General features: G+C 38.4%; 1 protein-coding gene across 1 annotated transcript in view; it reads right to left on the reverse strand.

The window, feature by feature from the left end:
• The window catches only part of LOC135682602 (uncharacterized), a 38,273-nt gene that overhangs the window by 9,560 nt on the left and 12,523 nt on the right, over positions 1 to 16,190 (reverse strand). The window contains exon 2 of the mRNA XM_089113095.1: positions 12,907 to 14,084. Within this exon, the coding sequence (XP_088969221.1) occupies positions 12,907 to 14,084 (1,178 nt within the window). The remainder of the gene's footprint in view (positions 1 to 12,906; positions 14,085 to 16,190) is intronic.

Raw genomic sequence — 16,190 nt, forward strand, 5'->3', positions numbered from 1 at the left:
ATCAAGCAAACAAATAATTTTAGAAAAAAAATTTTAAAATGCCAAAAAGATGATAATCCTAATTGATTATCTCAAGCTTGGTCACCAAGAACAGGGGACCTCGAAAAAGGGCCTATAGCAGTAAATCGTTCTAAATGATTGCAAAAAAATTACTGGTACAAGATTTATTCTGAAATGCATTTTAAGCTAAATTTAAGGCTGTGGTCACAAAAACTTTTTCCTTCCTTCACTTGCAGGGTCCCATCTTTCAGTTTTTCTCTAGGGCTAAGAAACTTCATGGCAGCCCTGATCTCAAGAGGCTTACTCAAATTAAGATATAAATAAAGATATACTTCTTTTAATCTCTTTTGCAAACAAAGTTCCGATCTTTAAAAAATCTATAAATCGAAGCCACACCCAAAACCACACCCAATCCATGTCCATTATTTGGGTTTGCAAGAGTGCACTCGTAATTTTACAAAAATTTATCGGAAGTGTAGCTGCCATGAAATCCATACTGGCTCGATCCAAGTGAGGAGGGCAGTGTGGGGGCACTCTGGCCCAATCAAACGCCTCTGATTTCAATGTCTGTAATACAAATATTTATATGAAAGATGCTTAAGTTGGAAAATCTCTAGCTTTTCAAAAAGTCAAGATCAAATTATTCATCAGTCAGATCAAATTACCTTTGACACTCGAAGGTGGAAGAAACTTGCCCGCCATTTTCCGAAATGTGGTGGGTGTTGGGTGTTGCTGTTGTTGCAATCTTCCTAACGCATATGAGCATAATTTAATAATATGCATTCACAGTGATTGTGATTTTGGAAATGTCTTACAGAACCAACAAGAAGGATGACTTTATAATATAAAAGAATTCTATGATATCATGACAGACAATTTTTTCAAAACAATATTTTTGTGGTACAGAATTTAAAAGTGGCTTTGAAAAAAGCAAACATTTTAGAACACACTTGTGTCTTTCGTCTGACACTCTTCAGAGCATAAATCGGTGCTTGATACAGTTTTTTAATACTGAATGTTGGTATTCACTCTGCAGTGCTTGATATTTTTTATTGCCAGTGTCGATATTCACTCTGCAGTGCTTTATATAGTATTTTAATGCCAAATTTCGGCATCTACTCTGCGATGATTGATACAGTTTTGACGCTAAACTTTCAGCATTTACTCGAGGTGTTTGATATAGGTAGTTTTCAAAGCAAAATTTCTGTATTTACTCTGCGCTGTTTGATACGGTTCTATAAAGTGCTTGATACAATTTTAAATCCGGGGAATCGTCTAAATTCGACAAGAAATTGTTGGAGGAGGGGTAATATTTTGGCAACGTACTTTTTGTGATGTAATCCTATGATTTTCAAACTGCCTATACATAACCAAAAGTTAGTCATGGGCGTTTCGGTTAGAATTGGCATTCCTTTATAAGTAAAAGAGCTTTTTCTGTTTTTTAAAAAGGGCGTGGCCTAAAATATATTTCCCCCCCCCCTCCCACCCCAAAGCCTAGTGGCTGGTACCGCCATTGCATTCACTAGACGGTGCTTGGTATTTTTAATCCCAATTTTAAAGATTTACTCTGCGCTGCACGATACAGTTTCCAATGCCAAATTTTGGCATTTTCTCTGCGTTGCTTGATACAATTTTTAATGCCAGATTTCGTTATATATTTTGCGGTGCTTGATACAATTTTTAATGCTAATTTTCTTTATTCATTTTGCGGTGCTTGATACAGTTTTTGAATGGATAATTTCAATGCCATAATTTGGACTTCACATAGTGGAAATATTTTGTGTCGTCCGTAGTGATCTTATTTGTGCGAATTCGATAGGAGCAAAAAAATTTACAGGAAAAACATTTTGACTTTTGAAAATGGCTTTGAAAAAAGGAAAATTTTAGAACTCATACTAAAGCAAACAAAACGTGAGAACATAGATAAAAAAATAAGCTAAGAAAGAAATATATCTATACCCAGTTGTGAATCGAAATAGGCCAATCAGCAACGCAAGCACATGACCGGATATGACCGGAATTTTGGTCTTCAAAAGTGACCGGTTTATCTTACCATGGATCGGTAACATTTCCTTGCGATTCGAAAGTCAGAACAAACAGGCCACTTCCATAACCTGAATACATCTTTTGGGAACTTTAAAACATTTTCAACATTTTGAGGAAAGGACAACATTGTTTAAACACTGTTTTTATCTTTCTTATCGCACTTTTCTTGTAATTTTTCATTTGACATACTTTTCATTTTATGAACAATTTTTTTGCGGTACAGAATTTGAAAATGGCTTTGAAAAAAGCAAACATTTTACAACATACTTAAAGCTTTTTCGTCTGACACTCCTCAGAGCATAAAACGTCAGAATAGGTTCCGAAAAAACACGTTTGAAAAATATATACCCAGTTGTGGATCGAAATAGGCCAATCAGAAAAACGCAAGCACAAGACCGGTATAGTTGACCAATCAGTGCCGCGAGCCTAAAGAAAAATTACCAATGGAGTCCAAGAGAGAAAACGAACTCCTTTTGTCTACACAATGGCGGCTTTTTCGTTTTTATGTAGATTGACTCCAAAACTATACCGGTCTTGTGCTTGCGTTTTTCTGATTGGCCTATTTCGATCCACAACTGGGTATATATTTTTCAAACGTGTTTTTTCGGAACCTATTCTGACGTTTTATGCTCTGAGGAGTGTCAGACGAAAAAGCTTTAAGTATGTTGTAAAATGTTTGCTTTTTTCAAAGCCATTTTCATTTTATACTAAACACCACCCTCTGATAACCCCCACCGTTCTTTAGAGGAAATGAAAAAAAGGGTCTACGAGCTTGATGTTGTGGAGACTTTTATTTTACTCAATTTTATTCCATTTTTTCTGCTTTTCGTTCAGTTCTGCTCCCGTAAGCATGAATTGAGAGTTGCCAAGAAAACAAAAAATGTCATGACACGAGCCCCAGAATGACGCGAAAGTTGTTCAAAGTTAGCATGATACACAGTTAAGAAGTGAACCACACAAACATAAAATGGACAATTTCTTACTACAATGCATGTTTTAGCAAATATGAAAATAATAAACAAATCTAAAGTATTCATTGAAGTTTAAAGGTAAATATTAAAGAGCATGCGCTTGAGATGAATCTGACGCCTGGTCTGATGCAAGCAATACAACATAGCACGTTAGTAAAGAGCCTATCTTTCTATACATACCACTAACCACTAATCAAAGTATAATAGTTGAGCATTTACACCTGACTACAAAAGGCTGGGGCTGAATTAGATACATGAATTGTCTTTTTTTATATCATATGACGGTACCTGTGCAATCAATATTTTAGATATTTTTTTCAGCACTAAAGTACCGATTATTTGATTCCTTACATGAGAATTTAGAACAAAAAGACCCGTATATTCTTGCTAAAATATAACGATTATATGTGTTAATACAAACCTCCCTCTTGTGATACAATGTTAGGATTTATTCAATATAGTGAATTCAATTTTAAGGAATTTAAAAAATCAGCAATACAGCTAAGATGAAAGACAAATACGACACTGCATGCTTATTTTACTTCCAAAGATCTTTCTTTTCCCGCTATCAGACGTCTTTCTTAATAGTGCCTACCGTACATTACTAATAACAAAACTGTGAAAAACACATATAATATTTCATAAAGTCATCCAACATTATTATGTCCCTATAATAATTCGTGCTCCACCAAAGCTCATTAAGAGTGCTTGAGACTACATGAACAATTTTATGGTGCTCTTTAATGGCGATTCGTGTGTTAAACAGCAAAGACTTCCAGTTGTTTAACCAAAAAATTTTGTTGTCCTGCGAGAAATGTGTTTGTTTTGGGTACTGATTCTGGAAGTAAAATGCCATTGTTGTAGGTGTATGACGAATTAATACGATTTGCTTCACTTGCAATAGAAAGATGATTCTGGCCAGTAAACCAATCAAAAAACCAAGGCCCATAATTGGAATCATGGTAGCTTCCAGCATTACCATTCAACAGCATCAACACCGGCTCTTGCCATTCCAGAGACTTGAGACTGAACAAAAAAGCATTTCGTTCTACACCTAAAAGAAATGCCAGCAAAGGTTGTAGAGGAAATTGGGGATAGGAAAATGTAATCGTAAAAACCACCTATTCTTTAGACGAAAGTGAATGTGAGCAAACAGATTTTGAACATGCGATTTTAAAAGCAACAGAGATAAGTCTAAATTTTGTAAATAACTTAAGTAATTGCGGTGCTGCTGTAAGTAAGCCGTGGTTTCTAGTTGAAATGTTTTTGCTAGGCCAATTTGTCTTCTGTTAGTTAGTTCACAAGCTTCTTTCTATTCGATTTCATAAATGTCCCTTATAAGGTTGTATTTATTTTTGAGAGCCAAGTTTGTTTTGGGCGGCCTCTGGGTCTGGTATATTTTTCATCCGCGTATGCTAAGGCAAGCTTTGCAAGGGTTTGTTCTGGTAAGCGAAGTGCATGTCCTAACCATCCAAGTTAACGGTCTTCGATTATTCTGCTCCATGGAGTTTCATTGGTTTGTTGGTAGACATCGTCATTTTTTCATTATTTTTGGTATGTTTTAGATGAATGTTCGTAAAAGAGAAAAATTTCAATCAAAAAAAAAATAAATAAAAAATTTACGCTTGATAAAGAGTGTAAACTCTCCTACGAAGGAGGCTAAAGCAAGAGCAGGCCTTCTCGTTTTGGAGCCTTTTTCATCGCACTTCATGAACAGCCATTATTTATTAGAAATTTTAGAAATTCGTAGAAGAGGGAGCTCAGGGTAGATTTTCAAAGGCATTTTTGAAATTTTCCAATAAATTCTCTTTTGTTGCAGCCTTTTTTGACAAACGCGACTTTCCTGCTATGGTACCTTGAATGATATCTGAAGGCTGATGCACAACAGCGTAGACACATGTAGATGTTCCGAGATTAAGTGGCATTGCCAATGGCAAATAGGTCAACAGACTCGATTTCTTCCTTGTAATGGCAAAGACTTCTTGCTGCTTTTATTTTTGTTGGTAGATTTCCACAGAACATTATCCATCTCCTCTCGAGGTTTTCCGGCAGCTGTTGCTCCCAGGATAATTTTATGTCACAAAGCTCTCTGAAGAAAACTTTTCCTTGCATTTTGACAGGAGATGCAATACCAATTGGGTCGTAAATTGATGCAAGCGTCTGCAGGACTCCTCTTTTCGTCATCTCGCCACGGTTTTTTGGGAAACATCACAGCAGTTGTGTCTTCTGTTTTATTCCAGTGAAGTCCCAGCAACTTTGTTTCGGTATTCTTTACTCCAAGTTGCTGCTTTGCATATGACTGCTCGAAATCTTGCTCCTCTCGTTGATCATTTTCAAACTGCTTTTCATTGGAATGCCACTTGTGCAATTCAAATCCTGCATCCTTGAAAACTTCAACTGCCGTATCCTTCAACTTCTTGACTTAGACAGAGCTGCACTCACCACTTATAATATCATCGACGTATAGACTTCTTCTTATCTCTTCAATCACTCGTTGATATTTGTCACCACACCTCCAAGAAGGAATGGAGACTGCGTTAAGCCAAATACTTCTTCTGTTTGGATGTCCCAAAGAAACCGTAGTGCATTACGCTCTTCAGGGCGTATTCCCTCTTGCAGGAAGGTCTTCTTGATGTCACCACGATGCGCCATAGAAGATTTTGCAGGGGAGGTCCCGTTTCAAGGCATTCAGTGAAGGGCTGGTGTCATCTCGTTTGGCTGAAGCGTCAAACACCACTCGCAGCTTAGTAATTTCTGCTTGGTTTCGCACAAACGCTTTGTGTGGATTGTAGAACACCTTTTCTGTAGGTTGAACGTTGTAAGACACCCTTTCCATTATTCCCTGGTCCAAGTACTCCTTCATAACAGCATCGTAGTCCTTGTAAAGGTCTGCAGGGCCGCCGAGAGGCGGCCTGGGCCCTGGGGCAAAGTCCCGGTTGGGGCCCTAGAGTCGGATACAAAAAATTTTCGAGACCACGCCCTTTTTAAAATGGGAAACGCCCATTCTTTCCAAACGTTTGCGCACGTTATAGAATATGGTTAAAATATCATAAAATGTAATAAAAAGCATTAATTCTAAAGATAAGCGATTTAAATACGGTCTTTAACCACACCCTTTCAGCTGATTAGAGAGGACTTAAAAATTTGTTCCTTCAATTCTGACTGTTTTTTCTGGTGAGCCACGCAATATTAAAATTTAAAATGAAAGCAAACTTTTATTCTACGCACTTTTGTTTAAACTGCTTTTCAGTTCTTTTGTCCTTCAAAAGTTAATTTTTCTTGCTTTTTCAGTTGTTTCTGTTGTTGCTCTTTCTTGCTCTTTCAAAAAAATTTCAAAATAATTTCGGGGCCCGAGGCCCTGGGGCAAATTGCCCTCCCCCTGCCCCCCTCTCTGCACCACTGGGTCTGGGTTGCAACGCGAACAATCTTGCTAAACTCTCGTTTGTAGGCAAAGGTGGATGACCAGTTTTCCAAAGTAGTCCTGTTTCATACCAACCCTCATCGCTTCTCACCAACTGTTGCTTAAAATCTTCCTAAACTGAATTTGTTCTGCTAGATGGCGAATCTTGGATCCCCAGGACGTCAAGGCTGCACAAACGATCGTAATCTTCATCTGTAGATCTTGTTAGAGACAAATTTGACAGGTCTAGCTCAGTTCCTGGCGAAATTATTGTCCAGCCAAACCGGGTATACTCAGCCACAGGCTCACCAAGATTTCCGAGCTTTGGTGGTATTGAAGTTTTTATTCGAGAGTACTCACTTGCTCCAAGCACTAAATGCACTGGCAGTTCACTCTTTGTATCAGTTTCCGTCATCTTTATGCCCTTTAAGTGACTGAACTTTCCGATTATGCCCTCATAATTCGGATTTGCCAATGACAGACGAACGTTCTTTTCCACCTTGCTGACGTCAGTGCATAATTCAAAATCTTTGTCACAGTTGCTGATTTTAAGTTGCATACTTGGATCCTCCTCATAGTCGTATGCATCATCATTTCGATTTTTCTTTGCTCGACTCTCGATGCTGGAACCCCAATGTGGTCAATGAGTGTGGCTGATGCGTATGAGCTCCCTTCTCCTGTGTCTAGCAGCGCTCTACATTTCACTCCATTGATTTTCACGAGCACCACTGGGTATGTAACGTGGCGTGTTTCTGATGTCAGCATTGTTTGGTCTGTTGGCTCACGAGACTGGTTGCAAATTGACGAACGGTGCCTTGCTCCGCATTTGGAACACCCTTGTTGGCACTTGCATTCAGAGGCTCTGTGGTTCGCACCAAGACAATTTAAGCAAAGGCCTTTCTTAGATACAAGCTGCTTCCGTGCTTCTGGAGAAATCACTTGTTGGCGGTTGATAGGTTTGTGCCGTTCACTGTCACAATACGCACAGCCGTTTGATTTCCATGGTTTTTAATGAGTTTGGAGCGTTCTCTTAAATCTCATATGGGATGTATTGTGTCCTTTTTCTTCTTCTGGGATAGGATTTCTTTCGGTCCATCTCCAAATTGCCTCTACAAGCTGCGGAAATTCACAGGCTGGCCATTGATCGTCGTCTCTCACCAGGTCTGACCGAATTCCAGGAAGTCTATCGATAAGAAGCCTGACTTAGCCATTGATTGTCTTAAGTTTTCCCATCGTCTCCATTGCTTGTACATGAGTAAGGCGCTTCTGATAGAAGTCGTGTTTTTTGGCAGCGTTTGATCCATTGATTGTAGGTAGGTCCATGATCCTTGCACATGTGCGATGGCAATTTCACTCGTCTTACCAAATTTTGTCTGTTGCATGTTCTTGGCTCGCTCGTATCCTTCAGATGTGAATAGCAGACCATTTATAAAAAAGACGTACCTTTGAATCCAGCAGTTCCTTGAGGTAGGAGAATTTCGAGACATTCGATATCTTCATTGAATGTTTATCACGATCACGACCTTCACAGCTTCTACAACTTTTACAACTAACTACTCAACCTAAATCACAGCTACTTTTATACCTACGTCTAGGCATATTCTAGCAAAACGTTGCCATAATTGCGTATCATTTTGATACAAGCTTCTCAAATTATTAATTGCGTCATAGCTAATTTTGAATACACTCAGAAATAACAGCAAAAGCGAGCATCGCATCATTCGAGAGAGGTAGCTCATTTTCAAGGAGACAAACAAGCTACAGTAATATTAATGCTTTTATACGAGCGCTAGCCAAAACATTGATTTATGAAAATGTACAGGAATAGGGGGATGCTGCGCAAGAAGACACGAAGGTATCAGAAAAAAACACTTCTAAAACTCCCTCGAACGGCAATCAATAGCCAAAATGCAACGATACAAATAGGCCGAGGATGATGAAGAAAATTCCCCTGCTCAATAAAATGCCTTGCCTGCGAGACCAAGTGAGTATTTTTGTCAGTATGGGTGCTAGCGATTGTTAGTTACGCATCGACTTTTACCTGTCATACTTGATGGTCAAACGAATCCATAAATCTGACAAACTTGCTGAGCCATAGCATGCTCCAGCGTCAGTGGCGTAGCGTGACTTTTTCAACTGGGTATGGCTTGGTGGGGCTTGGTGAAAATAGGGAGATAATAGGAAGATTAAAAGAACTATTGACATTTTATCAAATTTTCTTTTTGGTTCGGTTGGCAAGTACTGCATGGTCAGGGCATTACTATCACGAAAACGATACTTTGCTAAAGAACCCAACGCAAATACACTCTTCGAACTCATTCATTGCATCAAATTACCATTCCATCAAAAGTGATTCAAATCAAAACATATCATTGAAACTCAGTAACAATATACTGGCCGATATATGTCACAATAGTTGTTGTTGAATTCTCTCAAACATGCACTGATGAAGTAACTGTAGGGTCATTCCATTTCAAAGTGGGACAAATTTCTTCATTTTGTAACCCAAAGTCTCAGAAATTGCTCATTTTTTGTGGAAAAGTGGATAACCATGAGATAAACACATATACAAAATTTTACTTCAAAATATTTTGTTGTTCTAAAAATAGAGCATTTTGAAATTTTGCTGATTCTCAGCATTTTTTCCAATCTCCGCCATTTTGAATTTAACCCAGAGGTTAAATATACTAAATAAATGCCTCTACTTAGCATCTTGATGTCAAAATCATTTTTTTGACTGATTTATGTATCAGGATTTCAAAAAAAAGTTAGAAAAAATTTGTGAGACACACCCACAGTCTGTAATTAACTAATTAATGAGGAGCAGTTGTTGTCATAGCAACGAGTTGTCAAGATGTTATTCAAATTTTTGTCATGTTGCACACCTGTGATAAATTTCAAATTTTCCAAGCACGAAGCTACAGTCATAAGTAACTCTTTTACAAAGAATTAGCAGGGTTATATTTGTCTTTACAAAAATACAGCCCTAGAAATGCTAGGTACTGTAAATGCCTCTTTCGTCTTCTTCACCTTCTTAAAAATTAGCAAATTGCTAGCTGAAAAAATTTTAAAAAATATGTAAAAGCAGGAACTGATCTTTTGACGATCTTTGTGTGTTGCAATTTATCAGCAAACTGCTAGAATAATGCATATAAATCAGTTTGGGACATGGGTGTGGACATGGGTGTTGGCTAAGGGTGTGGAATGTATGCTGAAAGGTTGTAAGGGGCTTGAGGTCTGTAAAACTTATATTGGTAGGGAGCTGAGGCCTGTTCTCTGTAACAATTTATATGGTCATCATATAAAAAAGTCATGATACACCTTAAATATAATTAGCAACTTTTGCAACATCTCTGTCACAGAGGTAATATTGTCTGCCGGACAATGTTGATGTTCTTGGTGCTTCAACCATCATGACAACATTCTCTATAGGTACCCAGCATATGTCTTCTCTTCTGGGCCATGCAAATGAACAGCTTGGTAAGTGTGGGTGCAAGAAATTGACTTTTGCATCTTTGCTTTCAGTGTCTAATTCACCAAAAAGCCCAAGCCAAAGAAAGTCATCATACGAACAGACCAAAAAACATCCAACACGGAGCTTTTCTTTAATTTTTTCATCTTTGGTTGGCTCTCCAGTAAGACTGAACTCTGCTTCAAAGTTGGTATCAACTGATGTTTGTTTCACACCAACTTTTCATTGTGATAAAGGGATAAATTGATGGAAGCTTCTTGTTCCTGGGACCGTCCTAGCTTTTGCAAAGCGGGTTTCCATGCGTTTTCTCATCTGTGATATCTCATTTTGTGAGATGAAGAAAAATTGAATGCCAGAGATAAAATTTGAGCAAAATTCCATCATATGGGTTGCAGACAAAATTTGATTACCTTGGGGGCTTTGTAAACTGGCTTTTGCCGTGAGGCGCTTGACTGTCCCACCTATTCCATCACATGGGGGTTTCCTGTGGCTGGTTGCAAAAAATTCCACTGGCAATCAATTCCAAAATCCTCTCTATGGTAGCACAAGTTTAGAAAATTTTTGCTGTTTTTATATTGGCCTGCACAGCCATCTGAGAAGTAATGGATCTTTGATATGCCAGTGGATATTTTTTTCCTTGACGAAGGTAGCAGTACCTTCCATGACATCATGAACAAAACTCACATCATGCTCCAAGTCATCAGAAATAAAGCATAATGACTCTTCTGTTATTGCTGAAGTTTCATTGCAACGATGATATATAACCCCGGGATGCAATGAGCATTGCTGCTGATTCCAATAGGTGGGACAGTCAAGCGCCTCACGGCAAAAGCCAGTTTACAACGCCCCCCAGGTAATCAAATTTTGTCTGCAACCCATATAATGGAATTTTGCTCAAATTTCATCTCTGGCATTCAATTTTTCTTCATCTCACAAATTGAGATATCACAGACGAGAAAACGCATGGAAACCCGCTTTGCAAAAGCTAGGACGGTCCCAGGAACAAGAAGCTTCCATCAATTTATCCCTTTATCACAATGAAAAGTTGGTGTGAAACAAACATCAGTTGATACCAACTTTGAAGCAGAGTTCAGTCTTACTGGAGAGCCAACCAAAGATGAAAAAATTAAAGAAAAGCTCCGTGTTGGATGTTTTTTGGTCTGTTCGTATGATGACTTTCTTTGGCTTGGGCTTTTTGGTGAATTAGACACTGAAAGCAAAGATGCAAAAGTCAATTTCTTGCACCCACACTTACCAAGCTGTTCATTTGCATGGCCCAGAAGAGAAGACATATGCTGGGTACCTATAGAGAATGTTGTCATGATGGTTGAAGCACCAAGAACATCAACATTGTCCGGCAGACAATATTACCTCTGTGACAGAGATGTTGCAAAAGTTGCTAATTATATTTAAGGTGTATCATGACTTTTTTATATGATGACCATATAAATTGTTACAGAGAACAGGCCTCAGCTCCCTACCAATATAAGTTTTACAGCCCTCAAGCCCCTTACAACCTTTCAGCATACATTCCACACCCTTAGCCAACACCCATGTCCACACCCATGTCCCAAACTGATTTATATGCATTATTCTAGCAGTATGCTGATAAATTGCAACACACAAAGATCGTCAAAAGATCAGTTCCTGCTTTTACATATTTTTTAAAATTTTTTCAGCTAGCAATTTGCTAATTTTTAACAAGGTGAAGAAGACGAAAGAGGCATTTACAGTACCTAGCATTTCTAGGGCTGTATTTTTGTAAAGACAAATATAACCCTGCTAATTCTTTGTAAAAGAGTTACTTATGACTGTAGCTTCGTGCTTGGAAAATTTGAAATTTATCACAGGTGTGCAACATGACAAAAATTTGAATAACATCTTGACAACTCGTTGCTATGACAACAACTGCTCCTCATTAATTAGTTAATTACAGACTGTGGGTGTGTCTCACAAATTTTTTCTAACTTTCTTTGAAATCCTGATACATAAATCAGTCAAAAAAATGATTTTGACATCAAGATGCTAAGTAGAGGCATTTATTTAGTATATTTAACCTCTGGGTTAAATTCAAAATGGCGGAGATTGGAAAAAATGCTGAGAATCAGCAAAATTTCAAAATGCTCTATTTTTAGAACAACAAAAGATTTTAAAGTAAAATTTTGTATATGTGTTTATCTTATCATTATCCACTTCTTCACAAAAAATGAGCAATTTCTGAGACTTTGGGTTACATGCCTGTCCTCCTTTGATATGGAATGACCCTGTAAACACCTACTCTTGATACCTTAATGCAAAAAGGCTTTCGAAAGTTTCAAAATTATTCAAATAGGGCATTACATGAGCCATAAATAGTTTGTGGTATGCAGTCTAGACTTTTTCTTCGTGGCCTAATAGTGCTATTTCCAATACAAGTCAATGTTTGAAAGAATAGATGAGGCACAATAATGCAAATAAATGCGCTCGAACAATGTAAACAAAATAGGCCAACAATATAACTGAATGCACCAGGCAACTCTAAGGGTATTATCCAAGCCAATCTGCATTCACTTTATTCTATCACATAATACAAACAATAGCATCCCTGACTGACAAGCAAAACAAAATTGGCATTTCATATTAACTGTTTTCAATGAAGCTCCATCACTCCAACCGCTCTGAAATCCATTAGCTGTTTACATTGATCTCAAAGCAAGACTATATTTTTTCTGAGAAATCTCAGGGTATTCACTGAATACCTTGAATACCCGGACGCTACGCCACTGTCCGGCATTTTTTGGACATTTTTAGTTGCAAAAACATTTGGATAGAGCAAAAAACGTTTCATCAATATGAGCAAAATGATAATCATAATTATCATATAATCACCATAATCATGATCATCAATCTGGCAGTTCCATCATTCTACGAGCTGGCTATCAAATTCATAAAGAGATATTGTCAGGATATGAAAATATCTGGATATTTGAAGACTGATTAATGAAATTTTAAATAAGAAATATTACAAAATTACCCACCGGCTAGAGAGGACTGCCAACCGCGAGGAGAGAAACCGCCAAAGATGCAACCAGCTGTAGATTCAATTAAAACCAAGGATGCTCCTTTTCCGTCACAGTGCTTATGAAACTCACTTGATTTCCATCCATCTTTTTCCGCAGAGTAGATCAAGATTGGTGCAAGGTTGATTTTGTTCGTTTCAAACCAGGTCTTCAGAATATTAATGTAACTTTCCTGCTCATTTAGTATTTTAGACATAGCAAATCCATCAAGCAACTTTTGAAGTGTTGTGATATGAAACCGAATGGCAGTGGCGAGAAGGCAGTCTCTCAGTTTATATTTAACGTCAAACGGGAGTTCACCATGATGAAGGAATTCTATCACCTCAGCGATGTGGTGCTTCGGAGGAGGAAGAACAAAAGCATCTTCAATCTTCTGTACCGCTCCCTGTTCACTGAAAAGAAATTCCGCAAACTCCGGATCTTTCCTTAAAGTTTCCATTGACGTGATGGTTACTTCACCGTTGTCGTTTATCTTTACTGGTCTCAACTTTGCAACCATGTTGGCCAAACCTCTGAGATTGTAGTAATCGGCCTCTGTCTCCAACTCCTCTCCAAAGTCATTAAGGGTATCTCTAGGTACACCTCCTGTTCGCAGAAAATTCAGGATGTGTCGAAAATGTGTGCCATCGCGGTCAATAAAGTAGCTGCCATCATCCTGTTTTACAACGTCAAATCGGCCGGAAAACATTGTAGCAAGCATGCTGTCGGGATCTTTTTGTAGTGTAGTGATGCTAGTTACAAAAATATGCCCACCGACATTTAACTTAACAACATCAGAAAAATGGACATCTTCCAGCTTTTTAGCATTTTTTTCAAAGTTTTGTTTCTTCATCTCTGTTAATGTAATGCTTGTTTTCAAAAGATCATTACAAATACTAAGTTCATCTGCAGCAACCTCGAGAATTTCTTTTTGTTTGAGTGCATTATGCTCAATTTTTTCTCGCAGACCTGCATCATCTGCTTTCTTGCTCTCTTGCATTGGAACCGAGTCTTCGCTGTTGGCTTCTGTCGTTGGTGCTGAAAGTGCGATTTCCAAGCCAGATAAACCAAAGAACTTTGCCTCATCAATTAGTTCCTCAGCAAGCTGTTTCATGGCCGACGTTATTTTCTCAGTGCGCAGATAGTTGAGGATATGCCTAGCAAAAATAGGAGGAATCAGTTCAAAAAGATATGTTCTATTGAATATCAATGTAAAATAATATTGAACAACTGAAATCATTGAAATTTTGGAAAACTTGGTCGTCCCAAATCAATTATAAATACGATTTTAATAATATCTTTACGGCAATTTTTAAGGTAGATTTCCTCTTCACGGTATGGACGGGAAGCGGAAAACGGTAAACGGTTCGGAAAGTTCCTGCCCATCAATTTCCACCTGGCTTCCGTTCCAATTCCATTTCGTGCAATGAAACATGCCCGATGATGGGGAATGAAGACATGTTTATGCTAAATATTTTTATGATGCTTTTTCTTTTACAAGAAGTTTGAAAGTTAAAATGATGACCTAATGAAATTTAATCAGAGTTAATTTCTCGAGGGACTTTTGCATTGGCTGTTACTCCTGAGTTGACTATTGACTTTTATTCATATTTTTGGTCTCATGTGCCACGCTTTCTCGTGGTTCTCTTGCATTTGCGTTACTCGTTTATTGGTATTGCGAAGTAGTCTTGGCCTCCGGGGGATTTGTTTAGTAATGCTGGGGCAAGATTTATGGCTCATGGCGGTTTTCATTTCCTAGGTTATTCTTGGGGGTATTTAAGGTTTTTGGCGTAGTGTTGGTTTCACTTTGCTTAGTGAAAAGCGAAATATAGAGTGTGCTGTTTATTCTTCGCGAGATGGCCGAGCGTCAAGTCCAAGTATCTGAGTCATCGAGTGATTCTTCGCAAAGTGTTAATGCTTTATCTTTGGATGTTTCGGCTAGAGTCGGTGTCTTAGAGAATGCTGTTTTAGAGATGCGGAAAGATGTGCGTAGCTTTTTTTATATGCAGAGCTTATTGCACTCAGATCAAGGTATAAGTTTGAATGTTCCTTTGTCTTCGGAACAGAATTTGCCACCTCGTGTTCCTAGCTTTGTTACTGTTTCCTCGGCAGGAAGCTCAATTCCAATCTTCTCGGCCGCCCAAAGTTCAGCAAATCAGTTGCCTGTGCATGATTTTTTGGGATTTACTTTTCAACTTTTTATGACCCAAGCAGGGAGTTCAAGCCTTTCAGTAGCTTTTGCTCTTCCGCCTATTCCTAATTATTTGATGCAAATGGTGTCTTAAGATTTGTTTGTTGAGCTAGTTTTACTCAGACCGTACAATTTGGTCCAGCTACCTCAAGTAGAACCAGTTGGTGCGCAGCTAATTAAACTAGTAAAATGCGAAAAGAATTCAAGTATGCAACCAATTCGTTCTTTTTTGGATTGGGCTGAGGCGTGGTGCGTTTATGCTAGCATCATGTTTCATGTAAATAGGGATAGGTTAGGTGATCTCCTTTCCTATTTTCTTATTATTGCCAAGTAGATATACAAGTCATTTTGGTATGGGCTGGTTGGATTACGATCGCCTCTTCCGTTTGAAAGCTGCAGGTAATCCTAATGTTTCTTGGGGGGGGGGGAGTATGATGTTTCCTTTTATTTGGGACACGTCTTCATGAAAAGTGGATCCCAGGAAACCAAGCCTCCTAATTCTCATCCATGGACGGCAGGAACATTTGTTTAAAATGGAACAAATCAATTTGCGATTTTCACCCTTGTCGTTATCGTCGTATTTGCACTGATTGTAATGGCAATCACCCGTTTAAAACATGCAAGTACTCTGGGTTTGCTGAAAGTGATAGTGTAGATTCGGGCTCCAAGCGGCCAAGATCACTTTCACCTCCATTGGAAAGTAAAAAGCACAAGTGACTAGCGTTTGGCGATTTTGAAGTTTATTCTTATCAATTTCCCAATCCGTCCGAGATTACACCTTTAAAAGATTTATGCGTGGCATTCTCTTCTGACTCGTTTGCCTCATGTGGATGGGGAGTGGCTCCTGCAGGGTTTATCCGAGGGTTTCAGAATCGGTCTGGAAGGTAATGATCCTAAGTCAGCAGTGAATAATTGCCCTTCAGCCTTGGAAAAACCGGATTTTATTGACAATTAATTAAGCAAAGAATTGTCGTATGGATCGGTTGCTGGCCCTTTTTCAAAGCCCCCTTTCAAGGACTTTGTGCTTAATCGTTTTGGTGTCATTCCAAAATCGGAGCCCGGTAATGGCGGC

Source organism: Rhopilema esculentum, chromosome 16 (assembly GCF_057945365.1).
Source record: "Rhopilema esculentum isolate cy_ngs chromosome 16, ASM5794536v1, whole genome shotgun sequence".
Classification (NCBI taxonomy): Eukaryota; Metazoa; Cnidaria; class Scyphozoa; order Rhizostomeae; family Rhizostomatidae; genus Rhopilema; species Rhopilema esculentum.